At 38.5% G+C, this 25700-nt stretch overlaps 1 protein-coding gene across 1 annotated transcript in view; it reads left to right on the plus strand.

Annotated features, from left to right (window-relative positions):
• Positions 1-5858: 5858 nt before the first annotated feature.
• The window catches only part of LOC113185093 (phospholipid-transporting ATPase ABCA3-like), a 126182-nt gene continuing 106340 nt past the window's right edge, over positions 5859-25700 (plus strand). Inside the window, exons 1-5 of the mRNA XM_077802694.1 lie at positions 5859-5918; positions 6504-6768; positions 8584-8711; positions 10341-10491; positions 24011-24270. Coding sequence (XP_077658820.1) covers positions 5859-5918; positions 6504-6768; positions 8584-8711; positions 10341-10491; positions 24011-24270 — 864 coding nt within the window. The remainder of the gene's footprint in view (positions 5919-6503; positions 6769-8583; positions 8712-10340; positions 10492-24010; positions 24271-25700) is intronic.

Here is a 25700-nt window from a genome sequence, read left to right on the forward strand (position 1 = left end):
GGAGCATTTCTCTGTGTGTATATCTTGGTGTAAATATATTTATGCATTAAAGAGTTCCCCAAAAGTGGAAGTTTGCCCGCTTCTTTGTACATTTAGATAAGTGGCCTATATATCTCACATGCACAGATTTATAGCCATTAGGCGAACTATCCTATTTTCCGTCCTAGAAATATGAAAGAGCAGAATTTATCAGGGTGAGGACAAAGACTCCTATTCCTGAGTATCCTGAATATTTGAATAGAAACATGGAAAATAATGATGCTGTCTTATGAGACAGTCTGAAGAGCAAGAACATCATATTTTAGCAGCTGGTTATGGATAAGAGAGGTTTAAATACACACGTTTATACTGTTTCAAAGATTAAGATGCAAGTTGGATTATTATTTCTAAAATTGTATCTGGGAGGACCGCAAGTTAAAAGCCAGCCTCAGCCACTGCAAGGCACTAGGTAACTCAGTGAGACCCTGTTTCTAAAATAAAATACATAAAGGGCTGGGGATATGGCTCGTGGTTGAGTGCCCCTAAATTCAATCCTCAGTAATCCCCCCGCCCAAAGAAAGAAAAAGAAAAAAAATTCTACATTTGCAAGATAATCTTTGCTCCAAGAACGTTTGGAGTAAAAGAAAACAAAAGAAAGAAAAAGGAAGGAAGGAAGGAAGGAAGGAAAAAACCCATCTCTTTCCTATTCTCGGCCCACCTATAATTAAGACGGAAAGAAGAAGGAAATTGAAAGAAAACAGGGATCTCTTCTCATTTTTTTTAGGACCGATTGATTCCCCATAGGCTTCATGAGAAATGTAATTTCCCCTACAGGATTCACGGTTAGATGAGCATACAGGAAGGATAGGCATAGTTGAAATGCAAAACGAAGAGTCCTAAGAAGCTGCTCTACTTTGGGGTGTCTTGTCAAGATTTTTATATACTCAGTTGGTTATTGTAAGTAATAAAGTGATATTCTGAAGTTATTCTCTGTTCTATTTCTCTTGTCTTTAAAAAGGGAAAAGGAACCATTACCGGGTTATTAACAGGCTTCCACCCAAAAGCAAACAACCGAGGCACCTGCATTACTCAGTAAGAATCCGCACTCATGGGGTGGGGGGCAAAAATGCCAAGGAACGTCCTGGGAGCAGAGAAGCTCCTTGTTTTACAGCGTTCCTCTAGCGCCCTCTCCTGACAACTCTTGTCAGTTCAATAGTCCTGCTCCCATTTGGGGTTGAGAGGCAATAAATTCATACCCAGCACATTGCCAGAGTGAATTTGCCTTTTAACAGAATCCCGAACGTATGATTTTTGCAGCTGAGCTACTGGGGAGATGGATGGAGTATGCCAAGAGAAGGGGGCACTAATGTACTTGGGGAAGACATGAGGATAATTAGAAAACTTGGGTAGGGAGTCCCACATGTTGAGTGGACAGGGCTGAAGCAACAGAGAGGGTGGAGGTTTGGGTAAAGCGCAGGCTCAGTAAAGGGACTAGGAAACAATGTCCTTTGCTTCTAGTGGGCTAGAGCAGCATAGTGGAAGCCGGTGGGCAAACAGGGACTGTGGAGTAGGCGCAGCCTTGAGAGTGCGCGCGCTGGGGACACCGAGCCCCGGCCCCCACCCTTGCTACGCACGTCAGCGCTTTTGATTGGTGCACGGGCTGAGGCCACGCCCCCATTTGCGTCCGCATCTTTGATTGGTGCGCGAGACCGAGGCAACGCCCTTGCCGGCGGGCGGCTGCGCAGCGGCTGGCAGTTGAGGAGGGCGTGTGTCCCTCGTCTGCGGAGGCGGGTTGTAAGCCTGCAGCTGTGGGAGTGTGAGACCCTCGGACCTTTCTTGCTCCTACTTGATTGAGTGGAGTTGATGTCCTCTATCGCTGCTCCCGGACGCACACGCTGTGGGAGCCGCACTGTACGCGGACAGACTCACACTCGCGGGGTGTGAGAGGCGTCCGGCCTTCTGCCCCCACTTGTGGAGACCCACTTGTGAGAGACGGTGCGCATTCCTTTTGGACTTAGGTTAGGGAAAGCGAAGGTTTGGGAGTCGGTGGAAATTGGTTATGGTCCTTTTGCCGGCTGTAGGAGTCTCACCCTGCCTCCCAGTCTCATCTGCAGTGAGACTCACACCCATCTCCACAGGGCCTGAAGCAGGAGATTGAAGCTAAGGGCAAAGTGCGGGCGGAAGGGCGTGCACTGGGAGTGCAGAGTCTGAACTTTAAGGAATTCTTGAGTATGTGCTCTCCTCCCCACCAGGAACACAAATGTGCAACAAAGCACTAGAAACCCAACCAACACACGCGCCCTGAACGACCCGAATTAATCAGACTGATGGACTCGGGAATTTTATTTTGACTAGTTCACAATGTATTTGGGATGATTCGAATTTCTGACTTTTAGGAATAATCCTACCAGGACATTCTTGTATAAGGCTTTTACTACCCCCCCCCATATATATTTTTGTTCCTGTTTATTATCCTATAATAAAATTAATTACACCAAGGGGTGTAATTAATTTTATTTTAGGATAAGCAGGGCTTCTCAACTTTGGCACTGTTGTATTTTGTCGCATGGAATTCTTTGTTGCAGGATCCATTCTGTACAACTTCACATCCTCTACTTAGACATTGTTAAATGTCCCCGGGATGTGAGGCAAACCTGCCCCACTAGTTGAAAACCACTGGTTAGCTATTTCACTTCTTTAAGAAATTGCTAAGGCATTCCTTGCACGCCCACTAGTGATTAATGAGTCTTTTTTGCTCTAAATGCTCGCCAAGGGATTGACAACATTTTTTTACGTCAAAAAATACCATTGTCGTGTGTATGTCAAGATACCTTGTTTTAGTTTTCATTTGTATTTCACTGATAGCTTATGAGGTTAAACTATTTTTCCTGTTCGGTTTTTTTCCCCCATTAAAAATAAATACTGGCTTGTAGCAGTGATTTATATACTCTGGATATAAATGTCTTGTTAGATATCAGTGTTAAAAATACTTTCTTTCAATCTGGCTTTTTTTTTTTCCGTTTTTCAAAAATTTAATTTTTAAAATTTCTTTTTAGTTGACAAAATGAATAGCATGTACAACGTGTTTTGAAATATGTATAATCGTAAAGTGGGCTAAATTAAACATAATAAATGCAAACATCACATACTTTTTGTGGTGAGAACATTTAAACTTTAAATAACTTTTGAGAATATAGTGCATTGTTATTAGCTATAATCACCATGTCATATAATAGGTCTCTTGAATGTATTTCTCCTATGTAATTGAAATTTTATATTCTTTGACCAATATCCTTCTGACCCCCACAACACCCTTATCCCACCCAGCCCCTGCTAATCTACAATTGTACTTCCTTAGATTCCATGTATAAGTGAGATTGTGTGGTATTTGCTTGGCTTATTCACTTAACATAATGACCTCCAATTCCATACATATTAATAAATGACAGAATTTCATTTTTCTTTATAGCTGTATAATATACACATTTTAATCCATTCATTAGTTGATGAGTGCTTATATTGATTACCTATATTGGATACTGTAATACTGCCATGAATGTGGGATTTGCAGATCTCTTTGATGTAATGATTTCATTTCTGTTGAATATAAAACTAGTTGTGAGATTGCTGGAACATGATAGTTCTAGTTTTAATTTTTGAGGAACTTTTGTACTGTTTTTTGATAATGACTGTGTCTGTCTTTTTTGATAAAAGCCATTCTAATAGGTATGAAGGGATATCTCACTTTGGTTTTAATTTGAATTTCTCTGATGATATTGAGTATTTTTTGATAGACTTGTTAGCCATTTATATGTCTTCTTTTAAGAAATGTCTATTCAAATTATTTAAAAATCTGATTATTTTTTTTTCTGTTGCGTTTCTTTTTTCTTATCTACTTTGGATATTAACCCCTTTGAAAGTGTTTTTGCCCATGTTGTGGTCCTATCTTCACTCTGCCAATTGTTTCCTTAGCTGTGTAGAAGCTTTTTAGATTGGTGTAATTCTATTTATTTTTGTTTCCTGTGCTTTTGGGGTCTTGTAAAAAAAAAAAAACAGCCTTTGTTTGCCTTTTTCAGTATCCTTAAGCATTTTCTTTATCTTCTAGTAGTTTCATAGTTTCAGGTCTTACATTTACGTTTTAAATGCATTTTGAGTTTATCTTTATAACTGATGAGAAATGTATGGTTTAGTTTCATGCTTCTGCATGTGGATATCCAATTTTCTTAGCACTACTTATTGAAAAGACTGTTCTTTCTCCAATGCATGTTCTTAGCACTTGGCTGTAAATGTGTGGATTTACTTCTGGGCTGTAGTCTGTGTGTCTGTACTTTTGGATACTTTGTGTTATATTTTGAGGTCAAGTAGTATAATGCCTTCTGATTTATTCTTTTTGCTAAAGATGGCTTTGGCTATTAAAAGGTGTGTGTGTGTGTGTGTGTGTGTGTGTGTGTGTGTGTGAGAGAGAGAGAGAGAGAGAGAGAGAGAGAGAGAGAGAGAGAGAGAGAGATACCATATGAATTTTAGGATTTTTTCCAGTTCTTTGAATAATACCATTAGTCTTTTGATAGTGACTGCATTGAATCTGTAGATAGCTTTGAGTAGCCATACATGTTTTCTTGATTTTAGCTTTTATGGGCAGACATTTTAGATGTTGATTTGAGTCCTTATCATCTAGTTTAAGAAAGTAGCAATAGAGATTTTCTGTTTTTATGTATGTGTTATATTCAGAAAGAGTATTTGCAGGTGTAATTGACTCTAGCATCATGTTCTTTTCTCCAGATAAAATTGTTTTATGCCAGGCAGCTGAGGGCAATTGCAATCTAAAGATTGTGATTGTTTGAGGCTAGATTGCAATCCCTGCAAAGGCCAGTCTCCCTCAGGTTCATCTTTAATTATAAGGTGAAATCCTAATCTCATGTCTCACATATCTGGTCCTGAATTTGAACGATCTTTCTCATAGTCCCAAGAATTCAATCTGGTGTTCAGGTTATATTGTTATTGTTAGAGCTGGAATTTTTATTTAAACAGTCTGATTTCAGATTCCTAGTATTAAACATAAACTGCTGTGCCATCCACACCATGAGGGATGGGTTTTTATTTGTTTTGTTTCCTATTATACACCTTTACTAATAGGGCACAAATTTGCAGAACAAATGTTTATAAAACATAAAAATTAATTCATAAATTAATAAGAACTAACTTTAGTTCATTTTTGCTGCTCTAAAAAAATGCCAAAGACTCTATGCATGGCTTATAAACAGAAATTTATTGCTCACAGTTTTGGAGGCTGGGACATCACAGGTTCATGTGCTGGCAGATTCAGTGTATTGGGAGGTCCCTTTCCTGGTTCACAGATGGTGGTCTTTTCTTTATGTCTTCGTATAGTGTAAAGGATGAGGGATCTCTCTGGGACCATTATTATAAGTACACTAATTCCATTCAAATCACATCCCAAAGTCCCTATTTTTAAATACTGTCAAATTGACTGTTAGGATTTAACGTGAATTTGCAGGGGACATAAACATTTAGTCTGTTGTGAATCCATTCGTTTTAGCAATTTTGTTAGTGGCAGTCATTTCCAAACCTAGAAACTTACCTCAGTAACTCATTGATATTTGTTTTTGTATTTGACATTTTTTACATATTAGAATCTCCATAGATATTGAATAAATTAAAAATTAGGGATAAACTACTTCTCAAATAGTTCAAATGCTTATTCTTTCTTATTGTCATTTTTAAAACTTGATTAGAAAATTAAGTGATTTAAATTTAATTTACTCTTTGAAAATCTACATGTCATTAATCTTAATTTTCTTTTCTTAAAAAAAAAACCAACTTTGCTCCCTCCATAGAGTTAAACTTCCACTCCTTTTAGAAGAATGAATTTGTTTGGGTACAAAAAACTTATGATTCTTCTCTGGAAGAATTTTACTTTGAAGGTAAGTTGAATTGTTTATATTATTGTTTTATACACTATTGTATATACAGTACAGAGGCCACTGGGTGAAATTACGACAACCTAATCACTGAATTTCAGTTTATATTGTTTTACTTTTCTTGGATCCAGGACTGGGGCTATCTGATCCAGACCGAATCTCCACAGAGTGAAATAGAAATAATAGCAGATTATAGAAAGGGGGAAAAAAGGCAGTCCACAAAACTGCTACTATCATAGAGTAAAGCTATGCTTATTGTCTATCTATTCCTTATGCAGTATCTTGTTAATATAAAAAAAATTAGCCACTGGGTATGGTGGTGCATGCCTGTAATCTCAGTAGCTCCAGAGGTTGAGACAGGAGGATGGCGAGTTCAAAGTTAGCCTCAGCAATGGTGAGACACTAAGCAACTTAGTGAGACCCTTTTTCTAAATAAAATACAAAATAGGGCAGGAGATATGGGTTAGTAGTTGAGTGCCCCTGAGTTTAATCCCCAGTTACCCACCCTTCCCCCCCAAAAATTAGCCATTTGCGTACCTAATGATCTCTGAGGAAAATCAACATAATCTTGTTTTTTCACTCTTATAGAGGCGGAAACTTGTGGCTTTAGTTGTGGAAATAATTCTTACAATTTTATTTGGTATTATACTTTTGGCAATACGCAAGTTTATTATCATAAAGAAGATTGGACCTTTCAGTTACAATGCTCATCCCATCGATGATTTGCCTTCATTCATCAGATCTCCTGTCACTGATTCTTATCCTTGGGAATTGGCTTACGTGCCTTCCAAAAGTATTGTGGTACAGAATATTGTTGAAAATGTGAAAAGAGATTTAAACACTAATTTGAAAGGTCAGAAATTAAGGTTTTCTGAAAAAGCATTATTAAATTGTTTTAGCAAAAACATATTTGTAATCTTTTTAATTGGGCATTCACCTTTGAAGGAAAACATTGTAGTATGATATTATAAACTTGAGGGTTAAATTTAAAAAATCGTTTTCCCCCCATCGAGCCAAGAACAAATGCTTACTATTAACCCTCTTCTTACACTGATAAATCTGCAGTTTCATATCATAACTTCTCATCAGCAGTAGTCCCTAAGGAACAATCACAGGTTTCTTTGATACCATGTTTGTATCACAAAATAACATACCTGTTAGCATTTTGGACTAGAAAAACAATACTTTTTTTCAAAACAAATTGGGTTATCCTTGATATCATCCCCAGCCCGTTTGAGACACAGTAGTGTACTCAGATTTGTGCTAGAATATTGGATACTCCCCCTGGCCATAAATTACCAGTATTAATAGCAAGTCCAGAGAAATCCACGTCCTGATAAGTGCCCTGAGATTTGTGGAAGTTGGTGAATGATTTTTGAAGGGGAAGAATAATGGCATCAGAGTATGAACTGGTCCTATGGAGTCACATCTGAAGCTGGGATGTGTTTAATTCATCTAATGATGGAATGCCATCAACCTTGGGGAATGATTTACATTGCTAACTAGAGGTCAGCTTTGAAGTTTGGGCACAAAAAAATAGTCCAGGAGGCTGGATCTTCCTCAAGTACATGCCTTTAAGATAAATTATTGTGAATTCATGGCATCTCCCAGGCTAAACATTATCCAAGGGTCACCAGAATCAGGGTCACCTCCATAATTTGACTTTGTACTTTCTTCCTTAAGCAAAGCTATTCCTTTGTTTTATGACACTTATAGGAATGACTCATTTTTATGCAAATGTAAAGCAAGTATCCAGCCAACACAGTCACCTAAAATGCAGATGTTTTAAAAGATGAAATACTCACCAAGGTCTCATGTTTCCTAAACAGAAAAACCACTAAGATGGAAGATAATTCTTTGGAGTTGAGTTTTGTTATGTTTATAGAATTGTTTGTAAAAAAAAAAATGAATGGAGAAAAGTAGCTAAAGGAATTGACTTTATGAGAGTCTTTGTGAGATACAGAAATGGTGACATACCTTGCAGTCCAGGTGACAAGTATGGCAGAGTGTACTTTGGGAGTAGGAACTTTGGAAGCATGGGATAGTACTTGTAATGAGGATGATGGTGCCATTGGAAAAATTGTGACAGTCAAGTCACAAGACCTTTATTTTCATGCTTGGGCTGTTGGAATTCTTTGGTATGCTGTTTACTCCTAGTAAGATCTTTAGCATACACAAATGCCTATACAGATATATTAAATGACTGTGTATTTTGACTTTGAGGGGTGCAAATAGCACCATAGCCTTTTCTAATATCAATTAGGTTAAATGTTTAGGCCAAAGTCATTCATTGATCAACTCAAATACTAAAATATTATTACATATTAAGGGAATCTTTTATTCATATATCATGGTATATAGTACTTTGAATAGATTGCATTTGATCAATTTTTTTCTAATTTCCTTCAAGACAGAAATTTCAAAATGCTCTTTAGAGCATTCTTTATCCCTTTGCTTTCTTCAGTATGTATTTTATTATTATTTTAAACTTGTGATAATTTTTAAACTCCCAACTATCCATTAGTTTGTTATGCTAATATTTGAGTAACAGTGTTTTGAAATTTGTGACATTTGATGGCCTTTCATTCATCTCACAGATAGGAGGAAGGGCTATCATACATTTTGCCTTTATATGGACAACTCATGAACTAGATTTTTCTCTTTTTAGTTATAGGCTTTTCTTCAGAAAGAGCTTTTGAAGATTATGTTGAGCAAACTAATAACTCTAAAAATGTTCTGGCTGCTATTGTATTTGATCATGTCTTCCAAAGTACCAATGATCCTCTCCCACTTAAGGTGAGAAAGCTTTATGTAGAAACCTCATAATTGTATAGTCTATTTCCAGAGATTTAATGAAATGGAGGTATCATTCCATTAAATAATGAGGAGACTATAACTTGCCCAAAATCATACATGGCAGATGCTTGAATGGTGTTTCTACATTTATTGAGCCAGTGTTTTGTGATGTGGAAAGAATCATAATCACCACCTACCAGACCTTATTCATAAACTGACATCATAGAAAACACTGGCAATTAAGGATATAACTCAGTAAAAATTAAGTTAAGAAAAAAATCAAGAGAATATGTTAAATAAAATTTGATACAATAAAATCTGTTAAATAAAATTTTATTTGTTAAATTAAAAAAAAACAAGGATATATCTTTGTCCTCTATCTGATATGGTAGCTGTCTCTAATTCCACAGGTGATGCTGAAGCAAATTCCCATTTTCTAACACCTGATGTGATAAAGTATGTACGTCTTCACTAGCCAGGTTGAATCAGAATTAGGACATCTGTAAACACTGAGGAATACTCTGATAACCAAGTATAGAATATAGATGTGTGTGAAGCCAGAATTGTGCATTTAGGATATATATGGTTGTCAGTGAAACAAAAGAGTAAGGAAAATCATCTGTTTGGTATAGGAAGTTGTAGATATCCATTCTTTCTGTCCTGTCACTTCCACACTGACTTCCTATGTGTTAACTTTCCTCAAGTGACTGACTCAGTGTTGGCTGATGCAGATAAAGGCTCAACAGTGTATATAAAACCTGGTCAAAATGTTTTTGGTGCAATTACAAACCTCATCTCTTCTTGGTTCTGTACAGTCTCCGTCACCCAGTTCCCTCACTTGCCTTACTCTTATTTTTATAATTGTGCTATGATACTACATTGTCTCTCCTGCCTATGTATACTTCATCCCCACATAAACATATCTCATCACTGAATTTATACTTAATATATAGATGTTGTGCTCCTTCAGGAACAGGAGCTCTCTCTGAGCATGTAACAAGTTTCTTACCTGCCCCTGCTTACATTACTGATTTTTCTGGCCTGACCTTCTGACTTGCCAATTCTTGGTCCATATGTTGTCTCAGAAAACCACTTAGGCCTAACATGATATACCTTAAAGTATACTAGCTATCCAAAATTATTATTATCTTTTCATTAAACAATAAATTATGTAATGGTAATCATTTACATCTTATATCCTTTCTCTGTCCTCCTGTAAGATTCTTATGTTGCAGTCACTTCTAGAAGAGGAAGAGATTTTCCTCTTAGAACACTTGACTGACATTGACTGACAAATGGGAAGAGTAATAATAATGCCTTTTGGAATATGTATTCTCAGTATGCATGCCAGCTTTCTGTCTAAGGAAAGATAAATTCACAATGATGTACAAGTTGCTACTGTACGTGCTTACTGCAAACCTACAATATATATCCAAAAGTTATTGACACTTCGAAAAAAGAGGGCAGATTTAAGGGTGGTAGGCTTAAATTTTGATGGTATCTGAACAGGTGATGTGCCTTATGGCAAGTTTTCTCTTACGTCTTGATGTTCAGAATCTACTTTGATGCTTGTCAGTATATTTATATATTTTTTGCTTTATGGATATTGTGTTTTATTGTTCCTCCTAGGTTAAATATTATCTACGTTTCAGTAGTTTAAAGAAGAACTACAAGTTTTGGGATTCATTTGAAGCAAGTAGCTGGTTGACAAATTCTCTCTTTCCATCGGTGCCTCCTGTGGGACCCAGAAACCAACAAGAAGAAGATGGGGGAAGTCCTGGTAAGTAGATTTTTAATCATACATCTCTTAATAGTCTGTTTCATAATAAGAACTCATGTTTCCACCTTGTGATGAAAGCTGTTTAAATCATTTTGTATGCAGGGAAGCATTGATAAGCTGAACTTCAGAAAGGACAAGCCCTTCATGGGTGAGCAGAGAGCTCTTGTGGCTTTCATACCTGGAAACAAATGCCTGATATGGGTGCAAATGTGTCAGTCATAGCTAGAGGCAGTCTGTATACATGGGAAAGTGTTTTACAATAATATGGACTAGTAAGATGGACACAAATCTGAAGAGCTCTCCCTCCTCAAAAAATAATGTTTCAATTCAACTATTTTCTTTCCCCTAGTCCTAGGATTTTTGTGAAGTAGCCAACAGTGGAAGTGTGCTAGAAAGCAAAGAGAGCTCATGCAGTCTAATCATGGTTGTATTGTGGGACCTAATGGAATTAAACCCTAAGGAAAACCGAAACTCTCTGAAACTATAGACCTACCTGTCCTGCTTATAAGATGAAGAGATCAGGAATTTCAGGAGAGACATGCCAATACTGAAACCTTGAGGCTGTCTCTCCCTCTGGAGATAGCCCACATTGTCCCCTTGCTTTACCCCAAAGGATCTCTGTTTTGATATTGCCCCATTCTCCCTTAAGTGGATATCTACTTCTGTGCCTTAAAAATTTAAAAATAGATATTATTGAACAAAAATACAATATGTTAAATAAATTCATATATGAGATTAATAGCATACAGAACATGACAAAATAGTCAATAAATTTGAAGATACATAATATACATTTTGCAGAGAAAGATGAGGACTGACATTACTTGATCATATATACAAATGAAGTACTTTGATGCCACAGTATGTATGAAACTTGAAAACAATATGCTAAGTGAAAAAAGGTCACATATTGTATGATTCCATTTACATAGAACATGCAGAATAGAAAAGTCTGTAGAGACCAAATATTTGTGTTTTCCATGGACTATGAGGAGGAAGGAATGGGAAGTAAATGTGTAATATAGGTGTGGGGTTTCCTTTTGGGAAATTGAAAATGTTTTGGAACTAGGTAGAAGTATTTGTTGCATAATACTATGAATGTACTAAATACCACAAAATTCTGTACTTTAAAATTATTAATTTTATGTGATAGGAATAAAGAGAAATGTGATAGGAATAAAGAGAAATGAGTTTGCTATCTCTGATGATTAATCTCCATCATATTCAACTTGATTGGATTGATAGACTCTTCCTAACTAGTAAAGCATACTGCTGGGTGTGTTTGTCAGAGTGTTTCCAGAGATAATTGGCATGTGGGCAGCAGAATGAGAGGAAAGATCTGCCCTGAATGTGGGTAACACCATCTAGTAGGCTAGAGGCCCAGATGGAACAAAACTCAAGTTTGATTCTTCTTGAGCAAGTTTATCTACTGCTGTCTGTCACCCATGGACCTTAGATGCCAGTTTCTTCAGTTTTTTTGTGTACACTCACAAAAAAACTCTCTAAGGTTTCTAGGACTTTAGCCTCAGAATGAGACTGTATTATTGGTCCCTTTGTTCTGAGGCTTCTGGCTTCTTTGAGCAGAAGGGGTTTCTCTAGCTTTTTTGTATGTAGACAGTCATTGTGGGACTGCCCAAACTCTGATCATATAAGTTGATCTAATAAGTCCCCCTTTCTCCTCTTTTATTGGTTCTGTTCATAATGAATAAAAATCAGTCAGATAGTATTAAATGTTTCATATTTGGAATTGGAGGTATCATAAGTAAAGAGAAAGAAAAGGGGTACCAAATGTGTTTCAAGGTCTATTGGACATTTTTCAAATTTGATGAAAATTGTAAATTGATATGTCAAATTGTAAGGGTCCGGCGGAACGTCGGAGTAAGAGACCACAAGAGACTGTCTTATGCAAAAGCAGAAGGGTGGGTTTATTTGGAGACCAGCGTGCTGGGGCCCGAGCTCTCTATAGCAAAGAGAGATAGAGCCCTGAGAACAGCTTGAGCAGAGCTTATATACTTTTCTTGGAGAGGGCAGGGAGGGAAGTTCATTGACAGGTCAGGGCGAGTGAGCAGTTTGCCTGCAACCGAGTGAGGGAGTGTATCCTGAAGTTTGGCAGTTTGGGACAGCACATTCTGGGAACAAGATTAGCAAACAGTTCACAGTTGGGGACAACACATCCTGGGAACAAGATTTCAACAATGTTTTGTTAAGCGTATAGAAAAACAGAGTGACAAGTACCTATTTTATTAACCTTTCATTTTTTACTTCTTCTTCTGGCTACTTTTAATCATAAAAGTGATCATTGGGGGGTATCACATTCTGTGTCTGCTAGTGGGGTATATTGTTGTCTGATTACCATAAGTTTGATTTGTCCAATTTGGGATTGGAGAAAGGAAATTACACGGTTGAGCAAACAGGGTCCTAATGTTAGCAACAATATAAGAATTATTAGAGGACTGGCCAAGGCTGATAAAAGCGTAGTTAACTAGGGGGACTGTGTGAACCAAGATTCATATCATCCTTTTTGGGTTTTTTTTTTTTCTCGCTGACGCTCTTCAAGGCGTCTTCTTAGTTTACTCATTGATTCTTTTATAACTCCAGTATGGTTGACATAAAAACAACATTCTTCCCTCAATGCAGCACAAAGACCCTCTTCTCTCAAGAAGAGGAGGTTCAACCCTTGCCTGTTCTGTAAAACAACTTGAGAGAGAGAGGTTAAAGATTCCTGTAAAGCTGTGATGGAGGTTTCTAATATCTTTAAGTTTTGGTCCATTGCTGTTTCTAATTGGGTCATTTGTTGTGTCCCACGGACCAGGGCAGTAGTCCTTGTGTCCACCCCTGCAGCAATTCCCATTCCTAATAAGATGGCTAGAGTGAGGGCTACAGGTTCCCAGCGGAACCAGGTTGTATGTCCCCTTATTTGATCTTTAAATGAACCTGCGTCATGATAGAGCACTCTGGGAAACATCTGCACCATTACATAATTAATCACATCTGTTACCATTTTATGAAAACATAAATAATGTTTAAGTATATAGAATTATACTGTTGCAGGGGCGGGCAAGGCAAGGCACCTAAGATAGCACTGAAGACAGGGAAACAGTCTTATTTGGTTGCAACCGGATTCAGAGGGCATTGCTTCTGTTGTAATCAATTAATCTCTTGAAACCCAAGTTTAGGTAGTTTTAGAATTTTGTACTCAACATGTAAGGGAAGGGGCTCAGAAGTTTCCAGTCTGCAGAAGTTTACAAAAAGCAGTTTTTGTTTCTGTTTTTTTTTTTTCTTTCTCTGTTCTGGGTAAGTTAACTTTTCAAGGACACCTGGGAGGGGGAGAACTTTTTCTTTTTCCTTGCCAGCTGTTACCATGGAGCCCAATTGATAACTTTTTATCTTAGAAATGTAGCCATCTCTGTGAAGCCCCAGCTCAAGGCCAGAGGCCTTGTTCACATATTTTGTGAAAAACTAGTAAGGGGGTGTCTAGCTTAGGAGTGCTGATTTTTCCAGCCAGTGGCCAAGTAGAACAGGGCAACATGAAAAGAGGAAGTTTATCAATACTGAACTCTTTTATAGGGACTCTTTTGCTGAAAGTCCTAAAGTCAGCCATAGTGAAGACTTCTGGAGAAGGTCAGTTTTGTGGGCCTGGTACAGAGGGGGAGGACGGGGAAGGCGGTGCTGAGAGCAGCTCCATGGATCTGAGAATGAGGAAGGAGAGATGTAAAAGAATAATGGGAAAGGGGTTTGGGATTTTCCTAGCAACAAAAACTCGAGTAGTAGAACAGGTAGAGCAGAGGGGAAGACTGGAGTGAGTATCCCAAAAAGCCTGTGAGGGACTTTAAATTTTTAGTAACCTGTTTTCAGTGATGACAAAGCAACTTTAAAGGCCATTTTCATTACATCTCGGATAGGGGTCTGAGGGCTCTCCTCAACTGGTTTGAGCTTTGGGTTAGCTGGTAAGAGGACCTGGTGGGACCCGGTGTGGACACTGACAGGAGAAGAGAGGAGTGAATGGATGGAGAGATACCTTAGTACCTGTTACTTCAGCAAGGGGCCATGGTCTGAGAACCGGCGGAGGTTTGGGTTCCATCAGGTAGCCCCTGTATGTTTACATCCTTATGACTTACAGAAGAAGTCGGTTTTTCCCCAACATAGCTGTGACTGTTTGTGGCTTTGATAGTCCACCGAGCAAACATAGTAATCTAGGTTTAGCCAACCTGCATCTGGCTCTCGTGTCTCTACATCCATAATGTTTGCTTCTATTATCTATGGTATGGAAGGGATTTAATGGAATTTTAGTGGCATTTTTTATCAGGGACACCCAATAGGAAAGATCTATAGCCAGCTGACATGATTTGCGATTAGCCATCACTGTTGTACGGGCTGATGAGGGTTAGGACCACTGGTGGTCAAGGGGAGAGTCTATAGCCTTATCCACATGGCGAATACGCAATTTGAGAGGGTTACCAGTCTTTTTCAATTTCCAATCAGAATCTGGACAGGGCGCAGGCTTGAGATGAGAGGCATGGATCCAGGAAGTGATTCCATTTATTTTTACCTCTTTAGGTGTTATAAGTAGCACCTGGTATGGTCTTTTCCAGCGGGGTTCTAGAGATGACACCTGATGTCGTCTTACATAGATGAAGTTTCTCACTTTATATCGGTGTGGAGTTCCTTCGTTCCCAAGTTGGTAGGCAGTGGCCAGCTGTTTCCACAGGTATCACTGAGTTTTTTCAAAAGTTTTAAGTCTGTCAAGCAAGGGGGTGTGAAAAGAATCGTTAGGTCTTAGAGTTGGGGTCAGGTCCCTTATTGGAGGAGGGGCACCATAGAGAATTTCATAGGGGGTGAGGTTACACAAAGAAACAGAGGGAGTATTTCTTGCATGAAACAGTGCATAAGGCAGGAGCATAGTCCAATCTTTTATGTCGGTCTCCAAGCTTAATTTTGTCAAGGTCTCTTTAATGGTTCTATTTATTCTTTCTATCTGTCCTGAGCTCTGGGGTCTATAAGTGCAATGTAACCTCCAATTAATCCCCAGGGTCCTGGTTAACCCCTGACTTACCTGGGCCACGAACGCCGGTCCATTATCAGACCCTATTACCTTAGGCAGGCCGTATCTTGGAAAAATATCTTCTAGGATCTTCTTGATCACCATTTGTGCCTTTTTTTTTTTTTTTTTTTTTTTTTTTGCGGGGAAGGCTTTAATCCATCCTGAAAATGTATCTACAAAGATTAGGAGATATTTAAGTCCATACCTTGCTGGCTTAATTTCAGTAAAGTCCACTTCCCAGAATTGTCCTGGTCTGGTTCCTCGAAGACGCCTTCCTATAGGAAGCTTGGAGGGGTAAGCATTAACCAATTGACAGACCCGACAGGCTTTTATTACCCATTCAGTTATTTCCTTTTGCTGTGAGCCGGTTAGTGGAAAAGTCTGTTCTTGATCTTTTAGGAATGCCTGCAGTTTCTTTGAACCAAGGTGAGTGAGTTGATGTACATTCTTAATGTAGTGTAGGGCTTTCTGAATTTGCAAGTTGGGTTCAGTGTCAGTGTCCTCAGATGTTAAGTTGTCGGGGTGCTCTGATGTAGTTAAATCTCCTGACTTATATTTCCCCCGTATGGAAAGTGATAACATGGTTACTCTGTTTAGGGCTGCCAATTTAGTTTCTTCATTTGCCTTCTTGTTAGATGGGGGTGGTATCTGCACAACGGTTTGTTTTCTGGGCTCAGTGAGCCATCGTTTATTGCCCCTAAGGGAATAGTCCAGGAAGATTACTTCTTGCTGGCAAATTTGGGCCTTTTTGGCAGAAGCTCTATACCTGAGTTGAGCAAGCTCGGATAATAGTGCTTGGGTCTCAGACTCACAGTTTTCCTTGGTGTCGGCTGCCAGTAGCAGGTCATCCATATATTGAAGCAGGGTGACTTCGGGGTGCATAGTTCTGAAGTTGTTGAGATCTCTGTGGAGGGCTTCATCAAAGAGAGTGGGGGAGTTTTTGAACCCTGTGGGAGTCTGGTCCAAGTTAGTTGATCAGTCGTTCCAGTTTCTGGGTTTACCCATTTGAAAGCAAACAGCAATTGACTATCTTTATGCAGAGGCAAGCAAAAGAAAGCATCTTTTAAGCCCAGGACAGTATACCATTTTTGTTCAGGGTTCAGGGTGCTAAGCAGATTGTATGGATTAGGTACTGTGGGGTGAATGTCCTGCACTCTGTTGTTGATCTCTCTTAGGTCTTGAACAGGGCGATAGTCCCCAGTTCCTGGCTTTTTACTGGTAACAGGGGAGTGTTCCAGGCCGATTGACAGGGCCTTAGGACCCCTAAGGCCAGATATTTCTGAATATGGGACCTTAACCCATCTTTAGCTTCTTTGCTCAGAGGATATTGTTTAATATTAATTGGGGAGGCTGAGGTTTTTAACTCCACCATTATTGGAGGTTGTTTTACGGCGAGGCCTAACCCAGCAGTTTCTGCTTAGGCATCTGGGTAATTTGTTATCCATTTCTGGGATAGCTTGCCTTTTTGATCAGTCTTGGGGGGGGGTGTGAAGAGTTGATGTTCATCTTTTACTGACATAGTTAAAGCCATGACAATAGGAGTTTTTACTGAAGGATTTAGAAATTTCATTTGGGGGCCTTCAGGGTTAAAAGTTATTCTGGCCTGGAGTTTGGTGAGCAGATTTTTGCCCATCAATGGGGCTGGGCATTCTGGGATCACCAGGAAGGAGTGATGGATTTTTCCTTTTTCCAGGTCCATGGTCCTCTTAGTTGTCCAAGCCTGATATTTACTGCCGTTAGCCCCTTGAATTAGAGACCTTTTAGTTGATAGAGGGCCCAATGGGGCCTTAAGGGCTGAGTATATTGCCCCTGTATCCACTTCAAAGTTTATTGGGGTCCCCTCCACTTCAAAAGTTACCCTGAGCTCGGGGAGGGGATCCGAGCCCTGACTTTCTTAGTCATCCTCCAAAGTTAGAATGGCTGGTTGGCGTGGCTGTTTCTTTCTAGGGCATTCTTTGACCCAGTGTCCTTTTTCTCTACAGTAGGCACATTGATCTGAGGCCAGATGTGGCTTTTGGCATGGGCCCAGGTATCCCTTTCTGTTTCCCTGTCTCCTAACTTCTGGCCTATTTGTTGTTGTGACCAGGACCTTATTCAATGTCTCAGTCTGTCTTCTGTTTCTTTCATCCTCCCTTTGCTCACTTCTCTTCCTCAGTTTCTCTCTTATAGTATACCTTCTCAGCTTCTCTGACTAAATCTCTTAAAGTCATATCTTGTAATCCATTTAAGCATTATAACTTTTTTTTAATATCCAGGGCAGCTTGTCCATTAAAGGCCATTGTGACAGATGCCTTTTGATCCTCTGCCTGAGGATCAAAAGGAGTATATCTCCTATATGCCTCCATAATTCCCTCCAGAAACATAGAGGGTGATTCATTAGGCCCTTGAATAATCTCTCTTACCTTGGCCAAATTAGTTGGCCGTCTAGCGGCTGCTTGGAGACCCACTATTAGAGCCCGGCAATAAGTGGACAGATGCTCCCTACCTTCAAAGGTGTTGGGGTCCCAGTTGGGTCAGTTCAAGGGGAAGTCAGCTTCGATTATGTTGGGAAGTTGTGTCGGTCGCCCATCTGGTCCGAGGATATTTTTTCTTGCTTCCAGGAGGACTTTCTTTCACTCCTCTGTCATGAAGAGAGTGCCTAAGAGTTGTTGGCAGTCATCCCAAGTAGGCTGGTGTGAAAACATCAATGATTCGATTAGACCTGTGAGCTGGGTGGGGTCCTCGGAAAAAGGGGGATTGTTATTTTTCCAGTTATATAGATCTGAAGAGGAGAAAGGCCAATACTGGTAGGCTTGCATTTCTCCACCATGGCCATCCTCTATCATTGGCCCATAAGGACAGAGAGGAAGTATCACTGGGGCTTTAGGGTTTTTAATTATTCGCTGCCGGTGAGTTCCGGGGAGAAGGGGCTGTTTGTGCCTCGGGGAAGTCATCTGGAGGGTGCTGGGCTTGTTTAATTTCCTCAATGGTGGATATCCTGAGTCAGCATCAGGGGAATCACTTAGAGGGTGTTGGGGGTTGGGGAACAAAGGCAGGGGATAAGGAAAGGGAGGAGAGTCCAGCAGAGTCAAATCTTGAGACTCAGGGAGAACAAAGGGTGGAGGAGGAGATTCATAAAGGTCCTGCCAAGTTAAGATATACGGCTGTTGATCTGGATGGCTATGTGGCCCCGGCTGAAAGACAAAGACAATATTTCTGACTTTTCAAATTAGTGGGAAGTAGAAAGATCCTTCTGGAGGCCATCCAATTCCAAAGGCAGGCCATTCTGAGGCACAGAGAGTCTGCCAGGTCCGGCGTTTTACTGAAAAAGAAAGATTCTGAGCCCTTAAGCGGACTTCAGTCCAGTGAATGACTCTGTCCCATAATGAAAGTTACTTGAACAAAGACAGAGACAATACAAACGTGACACAAACATGGACACACAATAAACAGTAAACGTGTAACACAAGTTCAGAGGCAAAGATTAAAAATAGACAGTGAATTCAACCTGAGAGAAAGAATAGTTGCCGGCAAGACCAGACGGGTTGGCAGCAGAATACAGATGAGGGCACCTTGTCCCTCCCAGATGGGGGTACCTCCGTCCCCCCCAGAGTCTCCCAAAGCGTCCCTTGAGGAGACGTGGTCTGTGGCTTCAGGGACACGTCTATCCATTACCGCCAGGGGAGCTCACGTTCTCCGCTGACAACCACACTCTGCCAACCCGAAACCAGAAAAACCAGAAGGCCCTGAGAGCTCATGCTCTTCAGCCCAAAACTAGAAGGCCCTGAGAGCTCATGCTCTTTAGTTTAAAACCAGAAGGCCCTGAGAGCTCATGCTCTCCAGCCCAAAACCAGAAGGCCCTGAGAGCTCATGCTCTCCAGCTCAAAACCAGAAGGCCCTGAGAGCTCATGCTCTCCAGCTCAAAACCAGAAGGCCCTGAGAGCTCATGCTCTTTAGCCCAAAACCAGAAGGCCCTGAGAGCTCACGCTTTCTAGCCCCAAACCAGAAGGCCCTGAGAGCTCACGCTCTCCAGCCCAAAACCAGAAGGCCCTGAGAGCTCACGCTCTTCAGCCTAAAACCAGAAGGCCCTGAGAGCTCACGCTCTCCAGCCCAAAACCAGAAGGCCCTGAGAGCTCACGCTCTCCAGCCCAAAACCAGAAGGCCCTGAGAGTTCACGTTCTCCAGCCCAAAACCAGAAGGCCCTGAGAGCTCACGCTCTTCAGCCCAAAATCAGACTCTGAGCGATCGCAAAGGAAAAACAAGAAGGAGAAGAAGAAGGAGGAGAAGAAGAAGAAGATATGGCGCCTTATTTACCCCCCTAAAGGAGTCTTGTTGAGGTCTCCCTGTCCGGCGATGCGCAGTTCCCGGCCAATGCACCAAATGTAAGGGTCCGGCGGAACGTTGGAGTAAGAGACCACAAGAGACTGTCTTATGCAAAAGCAGAAGGGTGGGTTTATTTGGAGACCAGCATGCTGGGGCCCGAGCTCTCTATAGCAAAGAGAGATAGAGCCCTGAGAACAGCTTGAGCAGAGCTTATATACTTTTCTTGGAGAGGGCAGGGAGGGAAGTTCATTGACAGGTCAGGGCGAGTAAGCAGTTTGCCTGCAACCGAGTGAGGGAGTGTATCCTGAAGTTTGGCAGTTTGGGACAGCACATTCTGAGAACAAGATTAGCAAACAGTTCACAGTTGGGGACAACACATCCTGGGAACAAGATTTCAACAGTGTTTTGTTAAGCGTATAGAAAAACAGAATGACAAGTACCTATTTTATTAACCTTTCAAAAGAAGTTCTAAAAACCTCAGTCAGGATAAATATATCTACCATAATCATACACATAAATTGTAGAAAATCAGCAATGAGTAGAAAATCTGACAGGAACTTGTCAAAAAAAGATATATTACATATAATCGATTTTCATTATCTTCAGTGATTATATTCTTTAAAGTTGCCAAGAATACTAAATTAGCAAATGTTTAATCATTGTTCCAGGGGAAATATAGGATTAGGTTTCTATAAGCAATTGGTCACAACATTTTTGTCAACTCATCAACATATAGTCTAGTTTTATATGTGTTTCTGTTTTTAAAATCTTAATATCTGTGGTTGATTTGTAACACTGTAACACAACACATTGGCACTGTAATTCAAAAGGAACATTACAGACTTCTTGTTCTTAGAGAACATTACATTTTAAAGGTGAACTTACCAGCCAAAAGCATAAAAATGTGGAAAACTGATATGAAAGTCACATACTTACAGTTTGAGAGCTGTAAGAAAAAGAATTACCCTAATCTAAACAACAGAATTTTTTAAAAAGGAGGGTAAAGAAGAACCTCAAGGACAGATGGAGTTATCAAAAAAATCTAATACAATGGAAGGAGGCCCTCATCGTTATACAAAATACATATATGATGGTGTGAGGGGGGAAGAAAAAAAAGAGAGAAATGTGTCCCATTGGGTAGACAGAGGTGATAGGAGGGGAGGGGAAAGGAGAGGGGGATAGGGAGGGCAGCAGAATACAGCAGACACTAGTATTGCTATATGTATATACGTGGCTGCATAACCAATGTGATCCTGCAATCCGTACACATGGAAAAATGAGAATTCATATTCATACCCCATTGAATCAAATGTTTGATATGTCAAGATCATTGTATTGTCTCCAGCAACTAATAAAAAATAAAAATTAAAAAAAAATCTAATACATTATCAGAGACTGAGATGAAGAGGAGAAAGAGAACAAAGCTGGGGGGCGGGAAACACAGGGATAATTGTTATGTTCCTCATGACAAAAACATTCCTCTTCCCATCACGGGAAGGAGAATGCCAGTCATTCAGTGAGACCGCCTCCCACAGAAAATGACTGAAAGTTTCTCAGATTTGAAAAGAGACAGAAATCCACTGAAAACTAAGGACGAAAAAAAAAAAATCTTGAAAGCAGCCAGAGGAAAATTAACATGTTACATACAGGGGAAAACAGTATGAATGACAGCCTATTTCAGAAACCATGGACTTTAAAAGGAAATTGTAATTAATCAAATTACATTTTTATGTATGTACAATTGTGTTATGACAAGAACAAGACCCATTGTTCTATATAATTAATACGCATCAATAATCAAGGGGAAATTGTAAAATCTCAAGCATGGAAAGAAAATGTGTTGCCAGCAGAACATCCTAAGAGAATGACTAAAGGAAATTCTCTAAACATAAAGGAACTGATTTTTAAAAAAAGAAAACCTGAAAACATCAGGAAGGAAGGAAGAATATTACAGGCAAAAATATGGGTAAATATAATAGATTTTTCTTGAATTTTCTGAAGTATGTTTGATGGTTGAAGCAAAAATTTTAACACTGGTGAATGTAGTTCACATTATAAGTAAAAAAAATTGACAATTCTATTATAAATGAAGGAGAATAAATGTATATAAAGGGAGTTGAAATTTCCGTACTTAGAATTATACTAGTTAGTTGTGAAAAAATTATTTGTAAATAATGTAATACAGAGAACAATGACTAACAAAGCTATGTGAAGAGTTAGTTAAGCAAAAACTATGGATTAAATCAAATGGTTGAACATATATAAGATTGAAATACCAAAAGGAGAAGTAAGAAAGAATAGAGCAAAAATTTTTTGAGGAATTAATGGCTGAGAATTTTCTAAAAGATGACAGACACTAAACCACAAACCCCAAAAAAGCTTAGAGAACATCAAGCAGGATTAAAATAGAAGCAAACAAATGGAACTCCCCATTTAGTCATATCTTACTCACACTATATAAAATCAGTGACAAGCAACAATAAATGTTGGCAAGATTATTGGGAAAGGGGTACACTCATACATTGCTGGTGGGACTGCAAATTGGTGCAGCCACTCTGGAAAGCAGTACGGCGATTCCTCAGAAAACTTGGAATGGAACCGCCATTTGACCCAGTTATCCCACTCCATGGTATATATCCAAAGGAGTTAAAATATATACTACAGTACAGTGATGCAGCCACATCAATGTTTGTAGCATCTCAACTCACAATAGCTAAGCTATGGAACTAACCTAGATCCTAATTAGAATAAGATATATTCCATGTATATATAATATGTCAACAGATGCATAAAGAAAATGTGGCATATATACATGATGGAATGTTACTCAGCCATTAAGAATAACAACTTTATGACATTTGCCAGCAAATGTATTAATCTGGAGATTGTCATACTAAATGAAATAAACTAATCCCAAAAAACAAAAGGCAAATGTTCTCTCTGATATGCAAATGCTAACACACAACAAAGGAGGGAGGGGAAGAATAGAAGTTCAGTGGATTATATAAAGGGGGATGAAGAGAAGGGAGGGGAGTTGGGAATAGGAAAGACAGTAGAAAGAATCTGAAATAACTTTCCTATGTTCATATATGAATACACCACAGTGAACCTCCACATAATATACAACCACAAGAATAGGATCCTAATTAGAATAAGATATATTCCATGTATATATAATATGTCAAAATATACTCTACTGTCATGTATATCTAAAAAGAAAAAAAGATCAATTACAAATGTTAAACCTTGAAGGTATTATATTGTGCCAACAAGGGAGAATTCACAGCTAATTTAATGTGAGAAACAATGTAAGCAAAAAGAGAGTGACATTTTCAAAGTGTTGGGGAAAAAAAAACCCATTAACCCAGAAATCTGGTGACCCAGTGAAAACTTTCTAACAAAGAAGAAAGAAAGCCTTTCTCACGACAGAATTTTAAAAAATCTTATAGAAATTTATTGCCAACAGACCTGTTCTGTATAAATTATCTTGTACTGCCTTTGCAACTTGTCTGCAAAAGCTGTTTATTTTTAAAAAATTAAAACTATATTTAAAAAAATATCTCCACCCAAAGTATCAGTAAGAGATTTTCTCAATCTAATAAAGCACATCTGTGGAAGATAGGTAGCTTATTGGTGAAATAGTGAACATTTCCTCCTAATATCAGGAATAAAGCAAAGATGTTTATTTTCATCAGTTTTGTTCAGCAAATTATTGGAAGTTCTAGAGAAAATATCAGAAAAAGAAGCATCATAACATTTGGAAAGGAAAGAGTGAAATTATCTTTATTTACAGCTGACACACTCATTGTGTATTTGGGTGGCAAAACTCTGATAGCTGCTCTGAAATTTAGACTATAACAAGAGCCTTGTTACAAAAATTAACTTATGTTGTTTGCCTTTGACATACAGTCATGTGTGGCTTCACATTGGAATAAAGTATGAAAAATACATCATTAGGCATTTTACACTTTCACAGCATGATCGTTATAGAGTGTTCTTACGCAAACTTAAGATGGCTACATCACTAGGTAATTTTATATGACCACTACTCCACTATTGTACAGGTGATCTATTTGTTGACAGAATATGACCATACTTTATTGTGCTTTTCTTTTGTTTTTGTTCAACTCAGCTATTTTTTGGTCTACAGTACTTAATCTTTGTTTTCTCATTTAGGGTACATCAGTGAAGGGTTCCTGCTTGTGCAACATGCCTTGGACAAGGCCATTATGCTACATCACAGTGGCACTGCTGCAGAAAAACTGTTTAATGGTGTTAGAATTTTTGTTCAGAGATTTCCATACCCAATGCAGTATCAAGATTTCTTCTATGTATTTGCTGGTATTTTTATCCCTTTAGTAACCATATGTATCTTCTCTTTGAATCATCTTATCTTAATTCAGTCCATTGTGTGGGAAAAGGAAAATCGATTAAAGGTAACTCTACTTTTCTTGTGGTAGATAGAGCTTCCCGGAAAATTTTGAGTCTGTGGGGCAAATTTATGTAGAAGATTATATTATTTCTACACACTCAAAAATGGTAGATGTTTATGTTTCAGTGGCAGCTAAGTACTTTTGACAATTACCCATAATTTTGTTTTAAATGTAATTCTTGGTATGAATTTTAGTTTTAGTTAGAGAAGACTACTCCAAAGAATATTACTGATAGAATTCAAATGCAATCCTAAATGCCCCTCTAAGACATTTCTGAACTAAATAATTATCTGAACTCTTAAAATTATATCTAGAATGATTAAGATAAAATCCAATTCCAAGATACTATGATTCTGATTTTTTTTTCTTAAGAGAACTTTTCCGCTTTCTTGAGTGAATCTTTTCCAGTTTTGAGTTTGGTCCAGAGTATGTTGTGTTAAACCAGAGACTTTATAGTTCAAAATTCAGTTATCACCCAATTAACCAATGATTTATTCAATGATTTATTAGTATCTACTTAGTTTTATTTTATTTATTACTATCTACTTAGTATCTACTTTATTATTGATTTATTAGTATTACTTAGTTTCAGGGATTCTGATAAACCATGTTTTGACTCTATTACTCATTAACTCTAGAATATCATGTAAGATTTCTATATTATTTTCTAAATTGAGCTTAATTAATAAAATCTAACCTTCAGGATAGTACAATATTAAGTGAGATGTTATATGAAAATTTTTCTATCCAAAGTTACTATTGTGCAGTGTAACTGAGGAAATATATGTAGAGTGCTTAGTAGTACAGTGCCTGGCATGTAGTGAGTGATCAGTAATTATGGTCAGTCATTTCTCCTTTTCATTTATCTTATTTATGTAATCATGAGTCATACAATTTTCTTCCTTTCCTTTGTTTGTGGCAGCATCACTTTAAAGATGGGCTCTCATTGTTTTTTACTCAGGGCTCTTGTTACTCATCTTCATATCCACTATCTTGCCTCCTAATCTACCATGTACTTAGTTATCACGTTAATTGTCCTAAACCACAGATTGGCATAAGTAAATATTAGGGATGTATTTATTTGATTGCTTTTTGAATACATTTCATTTAAGCATATACATTTTCTAAAACTTGTCAACTTTCTACTTCTCGTTTTGTTGTTATTTACCTCAGGAAATCCCAAAGATGACATAATTTGATGCTTCATTTATGTTTGTTTCTTCTGACTATAATACATTTCTTTCCCTTCTGATTAGTGAAGTTTCCTTTCTTGCCTCTTCCTCTAATTTCATACTTCTACCTCCTTGGTTTTCTCTTTAATTCTCCTCTATAACACTTTTTTCTTTATGCCCCCAGAACATGCTATACAATCAGTCAAGCTTTTAAGATTCTTTAATTAAAATTTTTTCATTGAAATATACATATACAGAGAA

Source organism: Urocitellus parryii, chromosome 9 (genome assembly GCF_045843805.1).
Source record: "Urocitellus parryii isolate mUroPar1 chromosome 9, mUroPar1.hap1, whole genome shotgun sequence".
Taxonomy (NCBI): Eukaryota; Metazoa; Chordata; class Mammalia; order Rodentia; family Sciuridae; genus Urocitellus; species Urocitellus parryii.